The sequence below is a fragment of the Neopsephotus bourkii genome, unplaced genomic scaffold (assembly GCF_033783945.1).
Source record: "Neopsephotus bourkii isolate Nb327-2 ecotype Australia unplaced genomic scaffold, CSIRO-AGI_Nbou_v1 NB_1542, whole genome shotgun sequence".
Lineage (NCBI taxonomy): Eukaryota > Metazoa > Chordata > Aves > Psittaciformes > Psittacidae > Neopsephotus > Neopsephotus bourkii.
The window spans coordinates 3,257,933-3,280,585 of record NW_026902018.1 but is presented as its reverse complement, the minus strand read 5'-3'; the positions used below and the strand labels follow the sequence as shown (position 1 = coordinate 3,280,585).

At 42.3% G+C, this 22,653-nt stretch overlaps 1 protein-coding gene across 1 annotated transcript; it reads right to left on the bottom strand.

Annotated features, from left to right (window-relative positions):
- Positions 1 to 306: 306 nt before the first annotated feature.
- On the bottom strand, positions 307 to 20,978 carry SUDS3 (SDS3 homolog, SIN3A corepressor complex component). Its single transcript, XM_061370562.1, has 12 exons — positions 20,742 to 20,978; positions 19,140 to 19,209; positions 18,085 to 18,140; positions 17,309 to 17,380; positions 15,006 to 15,025; positions 14,308 to 14,464; positions 11,753 to 11,848; positions 9,777 to 9,838; positions 8,907 to 8,928; positions 8,105 to 8,210; positions 4,138 to 4,222; positions 307 to 2,176 (listed from the first exon to the last, which is right to left on the bottom strand). Exons 1-12 carry the CDS (start codon positions 20,908 to 20,910, stop codon positions 2,078 to 2,080), a joined length of 1,014 nt encoding a protein of 337 aa, XP_061226546.1. The 5' UTR covers positions 20,911 to 20,978; the 3' UTR covers positions 307 to 2,077.
- Between the last annotated feature and the right edge of the window lie 1,675 nt (positions 20,979 to 22,653).

Genomic DNA, 22,653 nt, shown 5'->3' with positions numbered 1-22,653 from the left:
GCAACAGCAGCTATTCTTTCCCTGCTTCTGCCAAGGAATAAGCATGGTGAGCAGATGATGTTGGTCCACATTAAGATGTGGTGTTGAAGCTATACAATTAAGCTTAGACAATGTGCATCTATCCCTTGCCTGGCTTGAAGACAGCCGCTGCACTTCCACACTTGTACCATTACCTTTAAAGTTACCCCACATCGGACATCACCACAGCAGCAGAGATCACCAGGCTGGCAAGGCATCATCCCAACACTGAACAAGCTGCTTCCCCAAACATATAGATTAATAAAATAATACAGGGAGGAAAGTAAATCCTGCTATTTACTTAGCACTTTTTTATTATAAGAACTATGACGTTCGTTTTAAGGCTCAGTGACAAATCCCATTTGGTACATCATCACCTTGTTAAAAACCTGTCACACGTGCAGAGAATGTGAAGTTACATTAAGTATGCTGTTAACTTGACAAAACACAGCCTGCTGCTTTCCACCTGACTAACGCTGCAGCAAAAGTGGCACATTTTAAAGGGGTGGGAAAGAGACACCCTCTCCTTTCCTCATCAAAGCTTCAGATCCAGTTGAAACTCTAAACACTGTAAAAATCGGTGCCTCAGCTGCAAAGGCAACCCATCAGAAACTCAGCCATAACACTCCACTCCAGATCCACGTACATGCATCAGTTATTGGGATGTGACTGCCACCCAACTGCAGTAAAGGAAAAGAAATGGAAGCAGTCATTTCAAATACTCCATTTATCCAGACAGGAAAGAAAGGCTCGACTGACACTGAACAAACCAAAAAATGCCTCAAAGTGACACATGTTGAGAAAGCCAGAAATTACAGTTTCTTGTCCAGGAATCAAAAGGAGCACAAAGTTCTTTCGCACGGAAGGCAAAGATGTGACAGCACTGCCGGGGAGTGCACTGTGTCCTTCGTGCCAATGCAGTTACACATGGTATTGGTGGATTCAGCCATCAGCAAAAGACTGGGAATAATGAAAGAATGACAGAGTCAGATCCTTAAGCATCTTGGGAGTACGTTTACATCATTACTTGAGCGTTCTCACTTGTGCTATTGAAGGGCAAGTGTAAAACCAGTTATCTTTAGTATTTAAAATACCTTTCAAAGAGAAACCTTTGTGTGGTATTTTAGGGAATGAAGGTTTCAGCTACACACCAAGAGCATATCAATGCTGCTTCCTACTTTGTAGCAAGCTCCTTTGGACGATGCAACAGATCTGGTATCTTCTGTCAGCAGGATTCCAGCATAACCTGTTACTCTTAAGCATCTGTGATGAAAGTGGAATTTACCTTTCATTTCTCTACATATGCAAGTGATTATACTCATCCATACAGTCTCACTATCTGCAAAGTCCAGTCAATTAATCTTTTGGTTTACTCTCATCTGCCTATTTCAGGTAACAGACATACTCTTTGCTTGTTCATTGAAGGGTTTTTTTAATCTGAAGAGAAAGGGAAGCTTCTGATTAACCAAGTGTGGCTGCTTAACCACATTAAAATCAACTGGACTTGCAGCACTTCTAAGCTGTTCGCACTCTCCTAAAATAGCCTCCACACTCAAGTCCTTAAACAGTTCATCCAATAAAGCTAATGTCAGATACAAGGTATTATGGATGCATCTCAGCTGCAGCTGAAGCCTGGGAAGATTAATCTCCTTTTGCCCAACATCCCGAGCCTTGAAGGATAACAAACCCAAAACCAGTAACTAACCGCAGGTCTTGACAAGCAAAGCTTCTTCCATGGTCTTATTCAAAACATAAATGCGACGTCTTCAACATACGAGTCCCATCTGTGCACCATGAAACAATGCTGAAAAAAAGTATGATGCAAAGTCTTCTTAAATAGCCCAAATATAAAGAAAGCATACGGAAGCTTGATGCAAAATCCAGGTAGGAGTCCAGGGCAGTGCTTTTGTATCACTAAAGATTTAAGGACTACTGGGGATTATGTGGCCAGCCACAAACTGTCTTGTAAGGGGTCATGACAGTGTCCTCTGCTGCTGAGTGGACAGACTGCCATTCCCCATCAGAGGTTTAAAAAAGAGAAGACCAAGGAAGAGCAGAGTCATGCAGCCGATCGCCGACGAATGACAAAGACTCCCCGCTGCAGCTGTCCCAGATAGATTCTCATCTTTGTGCTGTCACTGGTTTTCCTCACCCAGATCTGCATGAAAAGAAAAGGGGGGGGAATAAAGGCAGCAGGGAGATACATTGTGGGGAGAACAAGGGAAAATCCACAGTAAGCAAGACATAAATAAGACAAGGTATTCTTATCGTCAGATCTCTCTTACTCAAGGGTGCCCAGATGATTTAGCTTTATCCCTTCTCCCTCCACACAAGACCTTTGCAACCCAAGTAGACAGCCAAATAAGGTTTCCAACTTTATCACCTTAACTTCCTGCTCCAGCCATCAAGAAATACTACTCTTCCCAAGCATTACAGAATCATCAGAAAAGCAGGTTTCCTTCTGTTACAGTTAGCAACAGAACTCTGGCATTAAGCTTCACCTAATCAAGAAGAAGTCCCTCTAGATCCACAGATCATAAAATTATCTATCCTGGGATTTGCCCAGACAAGTAACTATGAGTCAAATGCAAAGCTTATTCTGATTTTGTTCAGTGAAGCATTTCTCACAGTATATGGAATAAATTGTATCTGAAGATAAAAATGCCTTTTTCTTTTTAACACCTGCATGGAAAAAGTATTTTTGTTTCCAGTATTTCCTACTGCAAAGAATTATAAAGTTAATGATGGCATGTGATTTGGGGATTTCTTTAGATATATTCAGATCTATCCAGATATATCGGCTGCAGTCCTGGCACAGTAGATTGATTTAACTTTATTTTAATTATAAATAGACTTCACCAACACAAGCCCTTAACATATTTAATATTTGCCTGCATTTGTACTTCAGTTATTTCCCCAGAGCAATCAAAATCCACAGTCATTGATATTCATCTCTCTACTGCAACACTCCCAAGAATTTGGCATGTTTTACTAACCAGCACTCCAGAACCTACAAACTCTGAGCAGCTGTAGAGAACAACCACCACGTACAGTTTGACACTGTACCACTAAACCAACTGTCCCACTATAGAGTGGATTAATGCCATGGTAATTAACAGATTACATCCCCATCAGGTTTCAGGTAAGATGTTCCCAAAAGATGGAGTTTTCATGTAGTAAGTTAAAAGTGATAACTTTGATCCAATTAGGAGTACTACATCTTTAACACATCCACATCCATCAGCACGCCACTACTACTTGAGATAAATAATCACGCATTGATCTTAACAACTGTTACCACAAGGGGAACAGTTGTGGTACAAAGCATCAGCCATATGCAACCCATTTTGTTGAAAAGAAAATATTTTCCCTTAGCTGCCAAGCCAAATTAAAGTTACTTTACTGGCTGATTGAAGAGAAATGCATTCAAGTCTAACATCTCTTTCCTTGAAGTGTCTGGAATCTGGAAGCAAAGAAACTGCTCCCTTTGCCTGACTGATGCACTGCTCAAGGACTGAGATTCTTTTGTAGCAAGATTCACATCAATTTTGGGCACACACCTCCCTTCACCTGCTCCTCTAAGCTTTAATCATTAGCTACAAGACAACTGTCTCAGAGCAATGACTCACCTGCCCTAGCTCCCACATAGGTGATGAACGCTGCCAGTTTACAGCACACATACTCGGGTTAAAGGAAGAATTTCCTCCACTTGTAACAACTAAATTTGGTGACAACGTTTTTCCTAATCCTCTTCTCAATTCCCAATGGGATATTTTGTATTTTATGATTTTTGCATTAACAACTCTATGTTCTTGAAATACTGAAAATGGAACTGACGGAAGGCAGTTCGAATGAAATGCAACACATCAGTTCTCCTCATTTTTCCTGCCTGCCAAACTACTACTTGCAAAGTGTAAGATCACTCTCTAGAAAGAGAGCGAGTCTCTTCCCATCTCAATTGCTCAGCTTGGTTTTATCTTGGATTTAGATTCTTTATACACCCAGACAGCTACATCTTTCCTGAAAGCAATACTGATTTCATCTTTGTCCTTAACTACCTGCCCACACTGCCCCACCACACCTTTCCCCACTCCCCTGAAAACCAAAGCAGCCCACTACCTCATTGGCACCCACAGAACTGATCACACAGCTGATCTTAGTGTTCTCCTTAGATTCCAGATAAATGGCCTGGCTCTTGTGGTACCTGCAAAGAGAAAGAACAAAAAACCCACAGGAAACACACGAAACCATTAGTTGCTTAAAGACTGAGAAAAGAAACGAGTAGTAAGATTGATAAAGCTAGGATTCTACAAGCATTTGGATAGAGTAAATATGAAGTCTGTCTTTCCACACCACTTTCCCCATCTTCACAACTTGGCGGGTTGATTCTACACACACTTTGCATTTAAATGATACTCTGAAATGCATGAAGCTCTCAATTCACAGTCCACTCTATATGCAATTACTGAAAACATTTCACACTGAAAGAGGGGCAGAGCCTCAAACCCCAGACAGGAGAACACTCGCCGACAGTAAGCCAGTAAGCCCATGATTCACAAGTTAATCAAACTGGCCTTTCACATGTCAAAGAACAGATTTCAGAAGGCAACTCCATATTGTGCCTGATAAGACAGAGCATACCACAGATGCTCAAAAGTTACCCACATTCCTCAACCCGAAGTTACTAGTGCACCACCACCAAAATGAATTTACTCAGTCAATGAAGTCTATGTGTTGTTTAAACATAGACTTCAAGCTTGTAATACTGTTATATGTTGTGAAAACACCCAAAATGTAAGTGGTGTGTAATTGGCTCTGTAAGAAGCTGTATATACCTGCCATATAGGAAGAGGCTTGTGTCTAAGCATATGCATTTTTGCCCCTGGTATGTATTTCTCTTGGTGTTACTTTGTACAGAACAAAGGAAAGACTTTGAATCACTTGATTTCAGTCTTGTCTTCTCCACAGACCATGTTTCTGGGAAGTGCTGCAAAGCGTGCTGGACAAAACAGCCCAGTCTCAGTTTCTTCTCTTTCATAGGCAGAACTAATTACACTGAAACAAGTCACTTGCAAGCAAATAATCAGAGCACCAAAATCCTTTACAGTTATAAAAGCAGATTTCCACCTTTACCTAAATCATGATGTGCTTCAGATTTAACTGAGCAATTCAAGTTGCAGAGTCACTGTACACGTTTCCCCTCAGTATGCAACTCCCTGCAGTCTGATTGGCTTAAAGCCACGTCAAAATGCACAGATCTGCATAATCTTTACCATCATTCCTACAAAAACCATGCTGTAAATATGGAATTCTTCCAATGGTTTATTCCACAATCTCTTCCTACTGGCTCATCTACTCATACTGCTTGCCAGTTACGAGAAGGATAGAGGCAGCTTTCAGCCTTCCAAACACACTAATTACAATGGGCTGGGTAAGGTAATGAAACCTCCCAGATCCTGCTTCCTTTAGACACCTGTGCCCAACCACAACCCCTTCTCCCTCATTTTAACAGAGAGGATATCAGTGGGATGCAGGATAATGCAATAGCAACGATCACCGAAGCCAAAAATCTGTTTGCTGAGCCCAGATGTCATTAATGGATCTTAAGGAATGGTTTAATCTACTACAAAACCCAGACCTCACTAAGATAAGACATAAAAGTCTCAGCCCAGCAGTGTTCTTACACCATGCTGTGTGTGCTTAAGCAAGGAGAATTGACGATCTTGATACCATCAGCGCACAAGCTACCGAGTGCAGAAGATGCCACTACAAACAACAACTCTCCAGTGTTATCTGTGCCTGCAGTTAATGAAAATCTTCCAGTCAAAGCTGTGAATGTCAGCATTAATGCAGGATCTCACATTACAAGTTACAATCCCTCAGTAAACCTGTGTTAGCTGTGGACAGCAGAAGCAAGGTAACAAGTTGGTTCAGCACTTTTTCATTGAAGACCTGTCTCGAGTGTCTCTGTGCACACAGAGATGGGTCAGCTGAAGGTACAGTAGCCTGGTACACCTGTACACTGGTACAGCTGCATGTTCTTGTCTCAGCCTTTTGACATGTTTCTATATACAAGGAGTACAGAGAAGTGGAACTAAGAATACTTCTGATGAAAAACATAACGGAATTGAAGTTGGCTTTCAAGAGCAGGAAAATGCCAAACAGCTCTTGCTTTTGCAGTAGATAAAATGCACTGCAATACTGAGGCAAGCAGGAATAATTCCACTTTCTGCTACAAAATATTTTGGTGAAAGGCCAAGATTTTCAACTGCATCTCCCTCAGAAGATCGAAAGAAATCACTCAGCATTAGAGTATGCAGAAAAAGCTAAAAGCAGAACGACAGCGAACTGTATTTCAGGATCTGATGGGGGGCATGGAGCAAACTGAGGATAACAAACCTGAAGTCTAATTACACATCCATCTGAAACTCCCTAAACAAAGACTCCACTTTGGAAACATGGTTGTGAAATGTCTCTGCAAGACCTTGGCAAGCCCACTACTAGCCTTAAACATTCTCTGTTTTGAGATAATGGTCTTTCATGGCTAACAGAAAGGAGTCGCTCCTGAGCTGTCAGCTTTATTATTGCTGGTGCACACCAGCAGCTACAGTCTTAATACACCTTAGGAAAAATTACCCTCCCATTATCAAGAGTTACTTCATTCTTTTAAACTACCAGCTACTTTGCACAAGTACTATTGCTATCAACCAAAAATAATCTCTTAAACCAGCATAAGAACAAGGCAGACAGGAAAGGTCCTGACTGGAATTTCTGGCAGTGAGACCTCCCATGACAACTGAATTCAGCATGGTGAAAATAATTTATGTGGCTTACATTCCAACTAGCTACCTTTCAGAGAGAGGTGATGCTACTGAGAGGTTCACCTGGGCTCATGGAAGCTCTCCCAGGTTTGAATTTGGTGGGAGCTTTACTGACAAGTTACTTCAGATTCCATCTTCCCTTTTCTTTTTAAACTAGATTAAGTTTATATTTGTGCAACACTTTTCAGTACTACACATGCTTAAAGTTCTAAGGAACAGCTTAGTCGTCTAAGTCACTTTATACACACAGACAAATGTATGAAAGCTAAAAAACAACTTCATGTATCTGTGAAACAAGCAGCCCTTCAGTTCATGCCTGCTTTATGCTTCATGGAAGTTTACTCTCTATGCAGCAGCTTCTCTCAGAGCTGTGTATATAGAGCCTTTGATGAAACTTCACTATCAGACCAGAAGTTAAAACTGACCAAATGTACAAGGTGGCTGTTGTTTAGAAAGCAAGCTTCACACCTAACCTGTGATAAAACTACAACTTTGTCACTTCTTATTTTGGGCCACTAGAACACTAAAATAAGCTACAAATAAGCATACAACTTGCAAATGGCTTTCTACTCAAGGAGTACTATACTGTCCCCTTGATGATCCAGTTTTGCACATCTCAAATTTAAAACCTAAGAAGATTTCTCTGCAGAAATTAGTATTTTCCTTGCATTTTGTGAGGCTTGTACAGCTATATGGCCATAACATTCCACAGAGCTAAAACCAGCCAGCAATTCTGAAGTTGCTTCTCCCATCTGGGTTTGATCTTTAAAGGTTATTTGGATTTATTAGAAACATTTTTCATTCTGCTCAGCTGGTCCATGACATTTCTTCTGCCACCTTGTGGAACGATGGGCTGCTGTTCTACAAAACTGAGCACCAGGACTGCAAATCCATCACTGTACCTGCAATCACAAAGTATCTGTATCACAGCTGAGTGGCTTTGCTGCTGCATCGCGCTGTGTCTGCTGGTACCTCTCTTACCCAACATTAGGTTTGACAAAAACCATTTCCCAAGCACCACTGGCTCCATGGGAAAGATTTACGTGTCCTTTTATTCAAGCCTGTAGTGATTCCTGAAAGTCTATGAGGTCTAAACACCCCATTATCACTTCTGATTTACCCAACTCACATGATTACCCTCAGAGGAAGTGGCTAGCCTCTGCCCAAAAGGGTTTTGTCTTTACATTCTTTTATTAAAGCAATTTCTCTCTGCAGTCTGTGTCTCCTCACTATGCTACACTCAAAACTGATAAACCAGAACTTACCATCTCTTATCATAGTAGAGTTTTCCATCTTCTATTCGGGCCTCAAACCGCTGTGCTGGAGACTCTGCTGGTGTAGCTGGGAGGTGCTCAGGAGAGGAGGGAGAGGCTGAGAACAGGAGAGAGACTATTTAAAGACCACCATACAAGCAGCACATCCGACTGCAGAACTGCAATTAGTAAAGTCATATTAAGCAGAAATAATAAGCCATAAACTGAAATTTTCCATCAGAAAAATATTCTCTATTAGGATGAATACTTCATCCCGACTCTGCCTTGAATATATAAATTGTAAGTCACTGAAATGTAACATTTATCTGAACAGAATGTTGATAGGGAGGTGATAGATATCCTTGATTTTAATTCTCATCCATAGTAGTTATATAGGGTCAGATTTACTTAGGCAAGTCAGTACCATTGTCCTGAAGTAGTGTGCAGACACATTTAGAGAGCTAAAGGCATGGAACCCAAATTTCTCAACACCTCCATCTACCTGACCGGCAGGCAAGCTGTCCAAATGCATCCAAATATAACAGAAACACCTCTTTACACACATTGTTCCATGCCCAAATGTTTCAGCCACTAAAAGATACACATGCCTCCCTTTCCAACCCTGACAAGCTTCAGAACAGGAGAGACTTCACACAGCATCCATTTGCTGCAGTAGCTGCACAAAGAACAGCAATTACACAGTCAAAACAATTATACAGTCAAATTCCACAGTCAGCAATTATATAGTCAAACAGCCTACAATATAGTTGGTCTATTCAACTGTGAACAAGTTGCAATGCAACTGCTAACTCACCTGGTCTCTTGGGTGATTTAAGCTGCATGGGAAGAAAGCAAAGAAGTGTTAGAGATTTGATGTAAGCTATACAAGTCTGCAGGTATAATTTCAGATAGCCTTATTTTAAATGCTTTTTAAAATGTACCATTAAATGATATAACAAGACCGGCATGCTGTAAACTGCCAGAGGTGTAGATGATCAATACCATGATACAAAAGGTCTGCAAACTTCAGAGAATTCAGATAATCCACTAAAGACAAAACCAAACCCATTTAACGCTGTTTTTTTAACATGATCCAACATTTCTCAGGGTACATGAAATACAGGAGATAAATCACTAGAGACACCTCAACAGCTGGCACAAAGCACATGCTCCACCACCATCCTCAAATGCCTCTATTAGAAGAAATCAGATAAGCCTTAAAGTGGTTAGCAAGAAAGCAGTAAGTTAATCCAATCCAGAAAAACCATCAACTGCACCCAGTGCAGTTTGCTGAAGTATTGTGATAGTGGGGAGAAAAAGGAAAACAGGAAAAACCCACCCCACATTAAGGCCTGGAACAAAGGCAGCCTCTGATCACAAAGAGAAACACAGCAACATCAGCTCAGCCATGCAGAGGAAGAAGCTCCTTAAGGCAGCTCTTCATTTGGCTCAGACAAAAGGTAACATTTTCAGATGACAGTCATTTTAATTAGGTTAATTAAACCTCTTGAAGCAAAAGGGAGGAGATACCATCTAGCTAAATCTTTATTATTTCTGAAAGCCTACTGGGATGAAAAAGCCCATCTCAAGGAGGAACACAAACCAGAAAGCTCTGTTCTCTTCAGGGGAAGGCATTAGCTTTCTCTTTCAAAAACAGAAATCCAAATCAAGCCATCAGCCCTACCTTGTTCAGTGTTCTCAGGTCCTCCATTATTTGCTCATCAGTCAACAAGTAATTTAGCTGAGGTATCCAGAATTAAGGTTCCCATAAGCTCTTGACAAGCAAGGTTAAATTAAAGGTCAATGACGTTCATTTCACTTGACTAAATGTAAGCCAAAAGGATTCCCTAAAGTTGCATACGATTGTAGGAAGTGCCATATTTGAGCTTTTTTTGTCATATGAGTTAATAAAAGTTCATCTCCACAGAGATTCCGATTTAGCAGCAAACAGAGTGCAAAATCATTTTAACTTATGCAGACATAACCATCAATGGAAAACCTTTAGTGCATTGACATTTACTTTATGGAGGCATCATCACTGGTGTTTTCCATGGGTTTCCTCTTTGCATTTCTGCAGAGAACAATGTGGGAGCTGGAACAGAACAGACTTGCTTCACGTTCTGTCCAATGAAGCCAAATCCCACCCAAACCTGGGAAAAGAAACCTGGCACTTTACAACTGAGAATGCAGAAATAGAGAGTTAGGGGAAAGAGGTAAAAGATCCACCAGAAAATAAGAACCAGAAAATAAAGCCAGATGCAAAACACGTCCTTGTGTGGATGAGGACGAATGGGAGTCTACCAGTGACCTGAAAACCAACCCAAAATCACAGAACACAACACTTACTATATTAGAGCTCTGCTGACATTTTGTGTACTTGCACACTCACATCTTCCTTCTTCCTTTGTCTACTGCTCCTCTGTCACTTCCCCACTAGAAGAACCTAAGAACACAGGAGGACAACACCACCCAGCAGTGGACCTCCCTCCAGCTTTAATCTACACTGCTTCTTCAAAACAGCCCTTAAGTCAAAAGTTTTCAAAGCAGTAAAGTCAACAATTGCTGGGCTGCATTTTAAGGCTTTTAGTTCTGATAAGACTTTAATCCTCTCCTCAGAGAGGAAAGGCAGACTTTGTTTCATGCTGTGGCTGCCGTATCATGCTCCATTACAAAGTCATGTTCACTGGGAAACTCATTTACTTTGGATGAAATAGGGGCACTAATAGATTGATTTTTGGGTTTCCTGAAAGAGTGAACAGAATCTCCAACCAGAAAGAGGTTAATTAAAACTGGTGACGCTTGTGAGCACCCCACATGAATGACAGAGTTCAAGGTGTGAGACTGCCTTAGAAAGTGAGAGTCACTCAGAAGTTGCAATATAAGGTTTTCTTAATCTGATTTAAGCCATATAAGTTTGGAAGCTAACAATAAGCCTCTGCAAGGCAAATATCACTGCCCTCCTCTCCAGGTGAACTTAAAATACAAAAAGTGCCTAGCATCACAGTGGAGCTAAAAACATACTTTCAGAAGCTAAGGAACATTTTACTTCTAAGAAACATGCAGTAAGGCAGCAGGATTACACATACGTGTTTCTCTCTTATGCATGATATATAAAAACAAGATGGATTTTCATGCTTCTTTATTCAAAGAACAAAGCTAGTCGTCATTGCTTTTGCTATGCATCTCTCCGGATTAGAGATCTGAAGCCTTTATCAGCAATGGAAAAACTAGTTTGCTATGACAAACATGAGCTTTCTGGCAAACATTTTATCACATCTTGAAATGAGAAAAGCTTTGGCTCATGTAGAAAGCCATTTATTATCAATGGAATCCATTTCCTCAGCATTTATGTTTAATGCTCTTCTAAAGTTTTTCCTTTGTGAAAAGAATTGCCTGAAGAATTGAAAGCGTTCTCACTAACAAAACAAATAACCTAATGAAATAAGTTATCTCATGGCACTGTGAAGCTGAAGTCAGGATACCAAGTGATCGCCAAAGACTGGTTGCGTTATAGTCGTTTATCACACATTATAGAGGACAAATTGTGCTTCAGTATTTCCTGGATTAAAATCTGCTCCAAGCACCTAATTTCATTTTCCTTGCTGTACAGAACACCAGAGGTGCAGTACAACACCCTCCAATGGCACTGTGAAAGGATATCAGGGGCAGGTTTCCTCCTCTTGTCTGGGATAGGAACTGGATCATTTGGTCGCCGCCTCAGTTTTCTTGTCATAATAGGCTTCACTTCCATTGAGTCTGTAGAGCAATGAAGTTGGAGAGCTGATAAGACCAGAGGGAAGGGACTAAGAAGCAGCAGCTTTCTACACAAGGCACTAGGAAAATAAATCTGCCCTCTTTCATATAGAAAATTGATTTTTTACTTTTGTGATAGCTTCCAGCATCCCGGCTGGAACTGCTGACAGCAAACACAAGTTCTCTTTCACACCAGGTCACTGTTTCACACACTGCAATGCCACAGTTACAGCTCTCATTTACAGGTGCAAATAAAGAGCAGAACGATGCTACAAGGATTCAGGGCAAATTTCTTTAAGGTTAAGCTGCTACCTGCTTTTGAACACATCATTTAAAAGGCAAAGTTCACAGAGTCCTTTGATAACAAAACTTGGACAGTTAATAGCATGGAAAACATTAGCTACAAATCCATTGCTCTTTTTCTTGTCTTCAAGCTGGAAAACTAGCTTTTTATCCAGGGAAAACAGATAATTACTGCTTTCAAGCCTGAGACAAGTCTGCTGGAGTCATTTTAAACACAATATTTCAATTCAGATAATCTGAAAATGTTTCAAATTATGATTAATGAAATGAAGCTAATTAATAACATGCAGAGCAGCAGTTGACAGGAACTAAACTGTAGCATATGCACTGGGAAAGAAGAAAACATCTGTTTAACATTGAAACACAAGTCTCATCACCAAGTAATTATGTGAAATTACAGTTTGTCCAAATGTCTACAGACAGTCTTAACTGAGCTACTTCAACCCTCACAAATCATTCCTTAATTTATGAAGATATCTTCAACTGGCAACCAAGAGACCACATCTTAAATGTTAAACACATCATCTCACCTCTCTATGTGCTGAGAAGTATTTGCTCATCTTGAAACACACCTGAATCACATCCTAAGCAGCACTTACGTCTATGAAGCCTCTTTGGCTGCCTCTAGATGCTGAAACCTTGAGCAGATACATATGTTCAAAACACAGCAGATGGGTTTTTTTCCTTATGGCATATGTGAACAAGAATGACCACGCTACACATCAAGGGAACAAATGCCACAATAAAAGCTTTAAACAATAATAAGATGAGATGCAACTAAGTGTATGCCAAAGGAAACCTGAACTCTAGGACTCAAACTTGCATCTGAAAAACACCAAACATTAACAGCCCTGCAAGACACTCACTGTGTTGAGTTGAATATAAACCACTCTCCCCATCTGTTAAGACCAACTTACAAGAGCCTAGGAAGAGGGGTTTAAAGAGTGTACTCAAGGTGATACACAACCAAGTCAAGACATTTTTTTCTCCTTAAAAACAAGCCTCAAATGAGTTGTCAAAGCAGCTCTCTATATTGCTTAAAATGTGAATAAGGTAGAGATCAGTTTTCTTCTTTATCTTAGCATCTTGAATGTCTTATATTTACTGATGAAAATTTGCAGAACTTCAAGCCTCGAGAGATTCATCAAAACTTCCTAAAGGAACTTTTGAAGAGTGACATCAACAGATTTAACCTGAAACACAGCCTTGCATGAGGCTTAAGAGTTAAGAACCACAGCATGTAATGCTCCAGAATGGCAGGCAACCACTGCAACCTAATGAAACTGCTGTGCTCTCCATTCTCACAGATGAGCCTCTTCATTAAAATTCATTAAGTTTAATGGGTTTAAACTTAAACAGCGGAAGTTGAATATAATGAAGAAGTTCTTTACTGTGAGAGTGGCCAGGTGCTAGAACAGATCACCCAGAGAAGTGGTAAATGCTCCATCCCTGGCAGTGTTCAAGGGCAGGTTGCACAGAGCTTTGGGTGATATGGTCTAGGGTGAATTCTCCCTGCACATCGCAGGGTGTTGGAACTGGATAATCTTAAGCTCCTTTCCAACCCAAACCATTCTATGATTCCATGATTCATCAGGTTGCTAACTTGTATCCTTGCATATGCTGAGCTTCCATAGGTTCTAAAACCCATCAAGTCCACACCAGTTCCAGCAGTTTTACTTCCTAGCCTCCAGGGCTTGTTCACAACAAAATCCCACTGCACTTCTGCTAGCCTGGAAGGAAGGAGGTGAGAGAGGGCTAACATACAGAGAATGAATTTCTTCTCCACAGTTACCTACCTGCCTTTACCTAGAGCTGTATTTGATGAAACAGCTCATCTCTGCAGGACATGTTTCCCTGAAGAGGACTAACCTGGTCCCCAAATCAGACTATTAAATACTTCTTCCTCCTCAGTCTCCCTTTAACATCAGAATTTGGATCTGCAGAGTTAACAGCTGATAGAGAAACTGAATTCCTTTAGACTCCTAAAACATTGGTATGCACACTTCCAAAGGCAAGATCTAGTCAAATTCTGATCTGGAGAACCTTTAAAGCCTTCACACTAGCTGTCTGTATAAACAGCATTGCTACCCTGATATCTTTCTTTTCTAAGCAGCAGCAGAGTGAACAAGACAAAAGGCAGAAGCCTCTCTTGTTTTTACCTCCTGTTAATTCCATGGTTAGCTTTTCATTCTCAATCATCTTCTTTTTCTCTTCCAACTCTGCGATCAGGTTTTCCTTAAGCTCAATTTTCTTATCTTCAAACTCCTTTGCTGCTGCCTTCTTTTCCTTGACATAATTCTTCTCCACCTGATCTGTCTAACGCAAACCAAAAGAACAAAAAAGTTAACTAAGGAACCAATAACGAGTTAATGATACCACAACAGCTTCTTTCAACTGCTGTATTGATTAGCTTTTCAGTTCATAACTGTAGCCAGTTCTAAAGATTATCAATATTCATAATCAACAGAAAACCATCTAAAAATTACTTAAGTTAGCAGGACTATATTGGCAAATGAATTATTTTAAGAAGAAAACATTCTAATGTTGCATAAAAAAGAGCCTCTCGCAGAGCTCTTCAGGTTTATAAACAGCACTATCATTTATCACCTGAAACAAGCCACATGCACAGCCAGCACACAACAGCCCAAAAGCAAATAATGCTTTTCATTCTATTTTAATGGGAAAGTACAGAAATTACCCATGGCAATACCAGAAGTAGACTGTAATACATTGCAAGTGTAACAGTGCTAGCTAGAGGAAGATTTAAGCCTTCTGGGAACTACTAGTTGATGAAACAGGAGGTTGATACCTCTCCCATCTAGTTAACATTGATTTTGATAAATTAGAGAGTACTTACTTCCAGCTGGAGGAACAGTTCTGAAAGACAAGACAGACATTATTTGTTAGCTTCAAAGATACACAAAATGACTTGCCTAACATTTTAAGTCATCGAATATCGCAGCCAAGAGTGGCAGTAAACCAAATCAGGTACATACTCATCTGACCTCTACTCTCACTTGGCAGTTTTAGGCTGAAAATAGAGTAACTATGAAAAAATCCCACAAAAATACATTGCTAATTGAAGTTTTCTACTGATTGTCAAGCAGATTTGCAAAGCTTACATTGCAGTGTTCCATAATACTCAGTTTAGCTTCTAGTCCCAGTGGTACTAAGCATATAGTCCATCTTTCTTGCAGTTTGATTACAATCAGTTATTACTAGATACAAACCCCCCAAGCAGAAGCTTGAATCACAGAGCTGAATGTGTGGCTGGCAAAAAAATAAAATCATAGTTTAAGCCAACTTCATGAAGTTCAGCAATGACCAGTTCAGGAATCATCCTGCAGCTGCTGGAAGATTCATCTGCTCAACTCACGTCTCATTTCAGGCTCTGTATCACTGAAGATTTAAGTTCTAACACAGGGCAATGTGTTAGAGTCAAGTCATACTTATGGATGAGGCAAATGGATTTCTGATGTCAAACAGTCCTGCTATTGATGGATGTGCAACTCCTACCAGCTTGAAGTTAAGAAGGACGGGACCCTTCCTGTGTTTCCTGGAGGACATAATGCCCAAAACAAAGCTTTCATTCAAGACAGTGGCAAGAAAAGCCAACTAAGGCACCTGATCAGTCCCCAAGGAACCATATTTCACCAGCATATTAAGCTTTAGCAAAACCTGAACTAGTAAAAACTGTGAAGATCACAGGTTTCAGGTATCTTGGTGCTGCTACAAAAGGCTGTAGTAGCAACACTGTACTACCGTGCCTTTTTATATACAACTTTAAAAACCACGATCATAGATACCAAAGATGATAATGGCCAAATTAAAAATAAAAAATAAATCAAACCTTTGCAAAAAGGCTCTATAAGTTGCACATGGAAGCAGTATTATGAAGGTAATCAAATACAGGTAAATCTGAATCTGTTGCTTTATATCTGCGAATTCTCAAACAAAATTCAACACCAAGCCCAAAACACACACACAAAAAACCAACCACCCAAACAAACAAAACCAAAACAAACCCAAAAGCTCAACACGGGAAGAACATAAAGAGATCGTTCTTCCTGCAGTACCAGGCAGAAAGTGATCCTCATCTGCCCTCCTGTGGAGGAAACAAGGAGCTGCAGCACCGGTCTTTGCCATCCAGAACTACAAGTTTGCAGTTAAATCTTATTTCATCAAAATAACCCAGTCTTGCAAGAATGCAGCTCTAGGGCACCAGGAATTCATCTCAGAAGAGACTTCTGTTAACAAAAAGTAGTTCAATTCGCTTCAACTCCTCAAGCAAATCCTTTACTATTACAAGCACTTTCAGAAAGACACAACTGACACTACTCCAAGGTTGGAGTTATGTCAGCTATCAGAAAAGTGCCACTGCCTCCCTGTCCTATTTACCAGAATAATGGCCCAGGCATTACAGGATTCATCCCTTTTTCTAAAGGAGGAACAGCTACATTTCCTGTTTGTACTTAACAGCTTCTATAAAAGGCCCTGATTCAGTATTTGAGAAAAGAAGCTACTAGAAAGAGAAGAAGAAAAAGGGAGAGTAAGAAAATGGATCTGATTTCTATGCCATTTCTCTCCAGTAACACAATAAAGGCTACCCAGAAAGGCTGAGAGTTAGGCACCTTAACTTAGGCCTTTGCTCCTGAAACACAGCAGAACACAAAGTGCAGGCAGCCCAGTCAATGGCACAGCTATACAGACTACCAGTTGCAGCAGCAAAACCTCTGCAGTCATTGTTCCAGGGCACAATCCCAATCTTTGGGAAAGCATGTAGTCCTAACCTGAAAGGAACAGCCCAGAAGGCTTTGGGCAAGCTGCACAAAAGAACAAGCTAAAGAGGGGGACTAGGGCAGGCAAAGTGCCAGATAAAAACAAAATCATTGTACTTGTGCTTTTTCACATAAATGAAGACTAAAACTCCTTATCAAGCATTTAGGAAACAATCAAACAATGCTGATGAAAGGTAAAAAAACCCCATCAAGATAGATCCAGTACACTCAAAAAGCCCTACACTATACCCTCAGAAGCAGAACCACCCTTTGCTCCACTAAGTTCCTTCTCTTTGAAGGACAGAACTATCATGATTTTCCTTCAGGTGTCATAAAACCCATTACATTTGTGTACAGTGTCTTAGAAGACAATTCAGCTTACCTGCATTTCGTATCCTTTCTTTGTACTGCTGGTCCAACTTCTTCATTCTCTTCTGATACTCCTGAAGAGTACCTAGTTGAAATCAATTTGTTGGAAGCAATGTTACATTTTCTCAAGGAGCCATACACCACTTGAAACACAAATACTAATGTCTGGAATCAGAAAACTACAGTTCTAGCTTAGCTTATTTTGATAAGCACATTCCCTGGTTTCTTGATTCACAAAGCGAATATTAAGAAATGCTTTAGCATACAGAGGCTTTAGTATACAGACTTAACTACAAGCGTTTATAGGGCAAAAGGATGAGAACTGGCAGTCCAATATCTGAAGCAGACCTACAACGATGCTAGAGAGGGGCTCTTCATCAGGGACTGTAGTGATAAGTGATGGGTTCAAACAGGGGAAGCTGAGGTTAGATATAAGGAAGAAGCTCTTTACTGTGAGGGTGGTGAGGTGCTGGCACAGGGTGCCCAGAGAAGTGGTAAATGTTCCACCCCTGGCAGTGTTCAAGGCCAGGTTGGACAGAGCCTTGGGTGACATGGTCTAGGGTGAATTGTCCCTGCCCACGGCAGCCGGCTGGAACTGAATGATCTTAAGGTCCTTTCCAACCCAGACCATTCTGTGATTCTATGACTTTTTCACTCAGCAGCATGACAGAGAGACGCCATTCAACAAAGGATCCTGCTTACATCTTTCAACCCCCTCATCCTTTTGTGACCTTTGCAAAGTGCTGAGAAGCGTTCAGGAATAAAAAAGCTCCCAACTTCAAAGCTCACCTTCCTGCAGTTGTTGCAACTGCCTCTTAAGAGATGCCAGTTTGTCCTGATACATCCTGCAAAGAGAGACAGCATGCAGCTTTACTCTCAGAAACAAGCATAGAGAGCTTATTTCACCATCTGTTTAAGTTACAACATGTTTACATGGAATTAAAAACCTTTCAGCAGATCTTCAGGAAACAAACAACAACTAGAAGAATATGATTCAAAAGAAAGGTTAACATTCTCTCTACAAACCCTGCCAACCCCACTGGTTGTACAACGCACCCAACCAATTATTTTGGGAGCAGTTCAGGGCAAAATAGGATTTTACTTATTTTTTTTTATGTTGACATCTAAAATGACATTTAGATCTACAGATGCCAGAAACTTTACACCAGAATCATTCTGCCACTTTGTCAAGCCTTAATAATTTGTGTGTTAGCTCCCTACCTATAAAACAGAAGATGTTTCCTCACATAGGTCTTGACATTATAAAAGACTCCAAAGCCTATTCCTGGTGCTGTTGCAAACTTGTGTTTCCTTCACCACATAGCCATACTTTAACACAGGCCAAGTCTTCCTGACCTGTCTAAAAACATGCCTCTGCCAGCTAGCAAGAGCACAAAATACTGCAAATACACCTGAATACCAAGGGAAGCTATTTCAAGTCACCCAAAACCCCATCATCTTGGGCAGCATTCTGTTGTTTAAGGGGTTTTAATAGGCATCTTGCTTTTTGCTTGGCTTATATAAAGTAGATACTTTATTTTATTTAAAGGATCTGTCTGCAGCAGGATTCATTTGCAGCAAAACTCAGCTGCTCCCAGAAACTCCTATTCCTGTGTCCAAAACAGCAGCGGCATTTGGTTTCTTGAATACATATGGTACAGAGAAAGTAACTGAGAAGATACACAAGTATATGGCCTCGTTAGCTATCGCATTGGGCTAGGCACTTAAAACCCCTCCATCTTGGCCCAAAACTTTGCAAAGCTGTATTAAAAACAAAACCCAAACCAAAACCCATCAACCAAATAAACAGATTACCTTACTTTTGATTACAACGGGTTACTTACTGCTCTTTCATTTCTACAAAGTCCTCTTCCTCATGCTTTGCCAGGTCGGTTTCACTGGCATCCTCAGTGTCTAAATGAGGTAAAGAAATGACTTGTTAAAAAAACCCCAAAGTAGTTTTATTTACAAACAAACTCCCCAAACCTCAGGCAGTTTAACCTCAAATACACAACCAGCTAGATGGGCCTCTGCAGAGATGAATTCAGAGGTGAAACGAATCTCTTGTCTCTCCTGGAAGGTAACCAATCTAAATCCTCTGGTAGTTCTGCAATGAACTGTTACACTGAGTCTAAGCAACCTCAGTTTAAGATAGTCTGGCAATTTCTTTGTGGTTTAAGACAGCAGGTTCTACATTAAGGCTCACATGCAAATGTGAGACAGAACAGTCTGAAGAGTTTGAAAACCAGTTCACAGGTTTCTTCCTATAGGTTCACCCAACATATCCGGAAGGCAATGACTGAAACAGCTGTAACTAATTCCGCATCTTGACCTGGACAAACACACTCCAACTGTTAGGGCTGACCATAAAGGTCTCATTAAAGGTAACAAAGTGACTTGATGGGACCTGAATTTGGCTTCTCAGCTACATGTCACACAGAAGTACTTCACCATTTACACACAAAGACAAGCACTACCATAGATAGCCCCAATTTTATGAATAGGTAATATAAACTACAACCAAATCAGACCAGTATGGGACTCCTAGTTTTCTGCTATGCCTTTTCAGGCTCTTATTTATAAGACGTGGGTAGCCACTAATGAATCAGCTTTCCTCCAGAACGACAGGTCTGTGCTTCCAGCTTGGAGAAGCTGTGGCAGGCACGGTACAGCTGTAAAGCCTGAACTACAGCTACATTCCCTACACATGGACAAGGGGGACTGGCCCCTTAAATCAAATCTTACTTGGTTTTCTTTAAAGATAGGAACAAATGCGTTTAAACTTAGAAGTATTACAATTCTATTTTATACACCAAAGATAAATCAAAAAGTTTTAGCTGCAAAACAAAAAAATATACTTAAATGTCCAAGTTACCATAAAGGGCTTTGGTTTATTCCCCATGGAGCTGCACACTGCTGTCCTTCAGAGAGATCAACAGGTCTGGCTTTGAGACCTCGTTCCTGAATGTCCCAGACGCAGTGAAGGACTGGCTGACAGAGCAGCAGGCACTGTCCAAGGGCCCTTCTTCATCTCCCTTGTTATTTTATGCATCCCACACCACAGGACACTCCGGGTTTTACTTCCATTGCCCCTTCTGCACCGCTGTCCTGGTTCTTCTACAAAGCCCCTCTTCCCTCTAACATCTTGCACTACCTTCTCTGCACACCTTAACTGCCTCCTTTCCCCTTCCCACGGCAGTTATCTCCCCAAGCTCCACACCCCGGCCTTCTCCACCCCTGTTGTCCCACACCCCCAGTCCCACCTCCTCAGTGGCCTCCTCCTCACCTGGGTAAACGGTTTCCATCCCACCTCTGCACCCGCTTTGCTGTTCTCCTCCTCCACAGGGAGCCCCAGCAACCTAACCCTCCGCGTGCTCTCCAAACCGCTCCCTCGCCGCTCCCGCACCCTGCCAGGCCACCACAGCCCAGCCCGCCGCGCCACCAACCCTCATCGGAGTCGCGGGCCCGAGCGCTCCGCTCGCCGTCCTCCTCCTCGGCGCTCTCCAGCTCCTCCTCCTCGTAGTAGTCGGGGCCGGGGGGCATGGCAGCGGCGGCGGGCGCCCCGGGCGGGGTGGGGGCCGGCGGCGTGGCGGACACCAGCCCAGCCGCGCTCATAGCGACGGGACGAGGCCGCCGCCGCGGGGTCGGCGCTCCGGTAACGCCGCCACAGCCCGCGCCGGCACTTCCGCTTCCGGGCGGACGTACCGCTGCCGGGGCGCTGCAGACCGGCGAATGCGGCGGGCACCTAAAGAGGTCCTGGGGGGGGGGGAGTGGAACGGATGGAGACGCTGGTTCGAGTCCCGGCCCCGCCGGACAAGGGCTGAGCAGCGCTCGCTCCGGGCTCTTGGTGCCAGGCTTCGGGATAAAGGGGCTTTGCCCCGGCCTCCGGAGACCGCGTTCTCCCTTTTTGCCACCAGGATGGCCCCATCTGCTATGAGAAGCCGGTACTGCAGGATGCAAACCCCCGCCAAGTATAAGGACGGTGGCGTAACTTGTAAGGACACTTAACTCCCCTCCTGTGGGTTGCTTTTAATACAGGAATTAACTCCTGTTCCTCCGCACTCTCAACAAAGCCCCGTCGCCATTCTGTGACCACGGAAAGTAGCAGCTTAACGCCAAGTAACAGCAGCTTTTGCAGAAGCGGGAACAGGTTATCCCCCTGACCAGGCACTGCCACACATTTAAGGACCAAGATACAGATCCTGCGGCGAGACTCACACACAGGAACCCTTCCAACCAGGATCCCACCCCATATGTAAATACCTCCCATTCAGTACTCATTCCCATTTCAGGCTGAATGTCTCATTTAGCCCCTTTCCTGAAGATCTAAGTCACCAGAGAGGAACTAAGTAGCTTTGCTGCCTCCAGCAGAACCATGCTAGAACTTCCCTTAAACAGTTGCGAGGTGCCTTCCTCAAATGAACAACTTGCTCACTGGGACACTATAAACACCTCACCAGGGAAAGAAAAGAGGTTTTATCTAAAGCAGGACTGAGCTCAAAAGCATTGCCACCCTTTTACAGGCTCTCTGAACCAGGCATTCAGCAGCTGCGAGGAGCTCCAGGTCACACTCCTTGTTCTGGAAAGACTCGTAACAACACAGTGTAGGCACTTTGCTTCCCTGCAGCTCGCCCCAAAGATCTGCCAAGCATGGTCAAAACCACCTTTTCCAGGAGAAGGGGCCAAAAGCCAACACCACTGAGGGCACCTCCCAGTACTCAGTGTCTGATTTAAAGCAACCCTTCACCTTTCCCCTTGGTCAGGGCTGCCCACAGCCGAGGGGAGAACAGGAAAGGGAGTGGCAGCAGCTGCCACATGGCACCAGTGAGCTGACTGGATGCCCACACTGCACCCAGTGCCCATGGGGCTGTCCTCTCCCCACCTGGCTCCAATTGTTCAAATAACTTTCTCAAGTCATAGGGTCACACAGGTAAAAACAGCAATGGGACTGGCTAAAGCCCTCTCTCAAAACTAACCAGAGCCCCCTTAGTGCTTTATAAACACTATTTCCCCCAGTTCATCCCCATTTCCTGCCTGCATCTCTTCCATCTTTCCAACATAAGAACATGGAGCTGTTGGAGCAAGCCCAGAGGAGGCTATGAAGATGCTCCTGCAAGCCTGGTTTGTACCACTGTGGATACCAAACTAGTTGCAGCTGTGTCTGAACCAAGGCTACTCTTGTGAGGTTAATTTACCCCACATGACACTGCCTCAGCACTCTGCAGAAGCTGATTTATCCCCTGAGAACATCACATAAAGGGCTAGTGCATTTACTAATGGGAGGGCACACAGGAACCCTTTGAACCGAAGGAGCTGTGTGCAGCCACTAACAAAGTGCACACAGCTGCTGATGCAAAG

Coding starts and splice junctions, on each gene's coding strand:
- SUDS3 (XM_061370562.1), bottom strand. CDS start 20,910: ATGAGCGCGGCTGGGCTGGTGTCCGCCACGCCGCCGGCCCCCACCCCG. Junction 19,210..20,741: donor GGCCCGCGACTCCGATGAGG/GTTGGTGGCGCG, acceptor TACCTCATTTAG/ACACTGAGGATGCCAGTGAA. Junction 14,465..15,005: donor AACTGTTCCTCCAGCTGGAA/GTAAGTACTCTC, acceptor GGTTTGCGTTAG/ACAGATCAGGTGGAGAAGAA.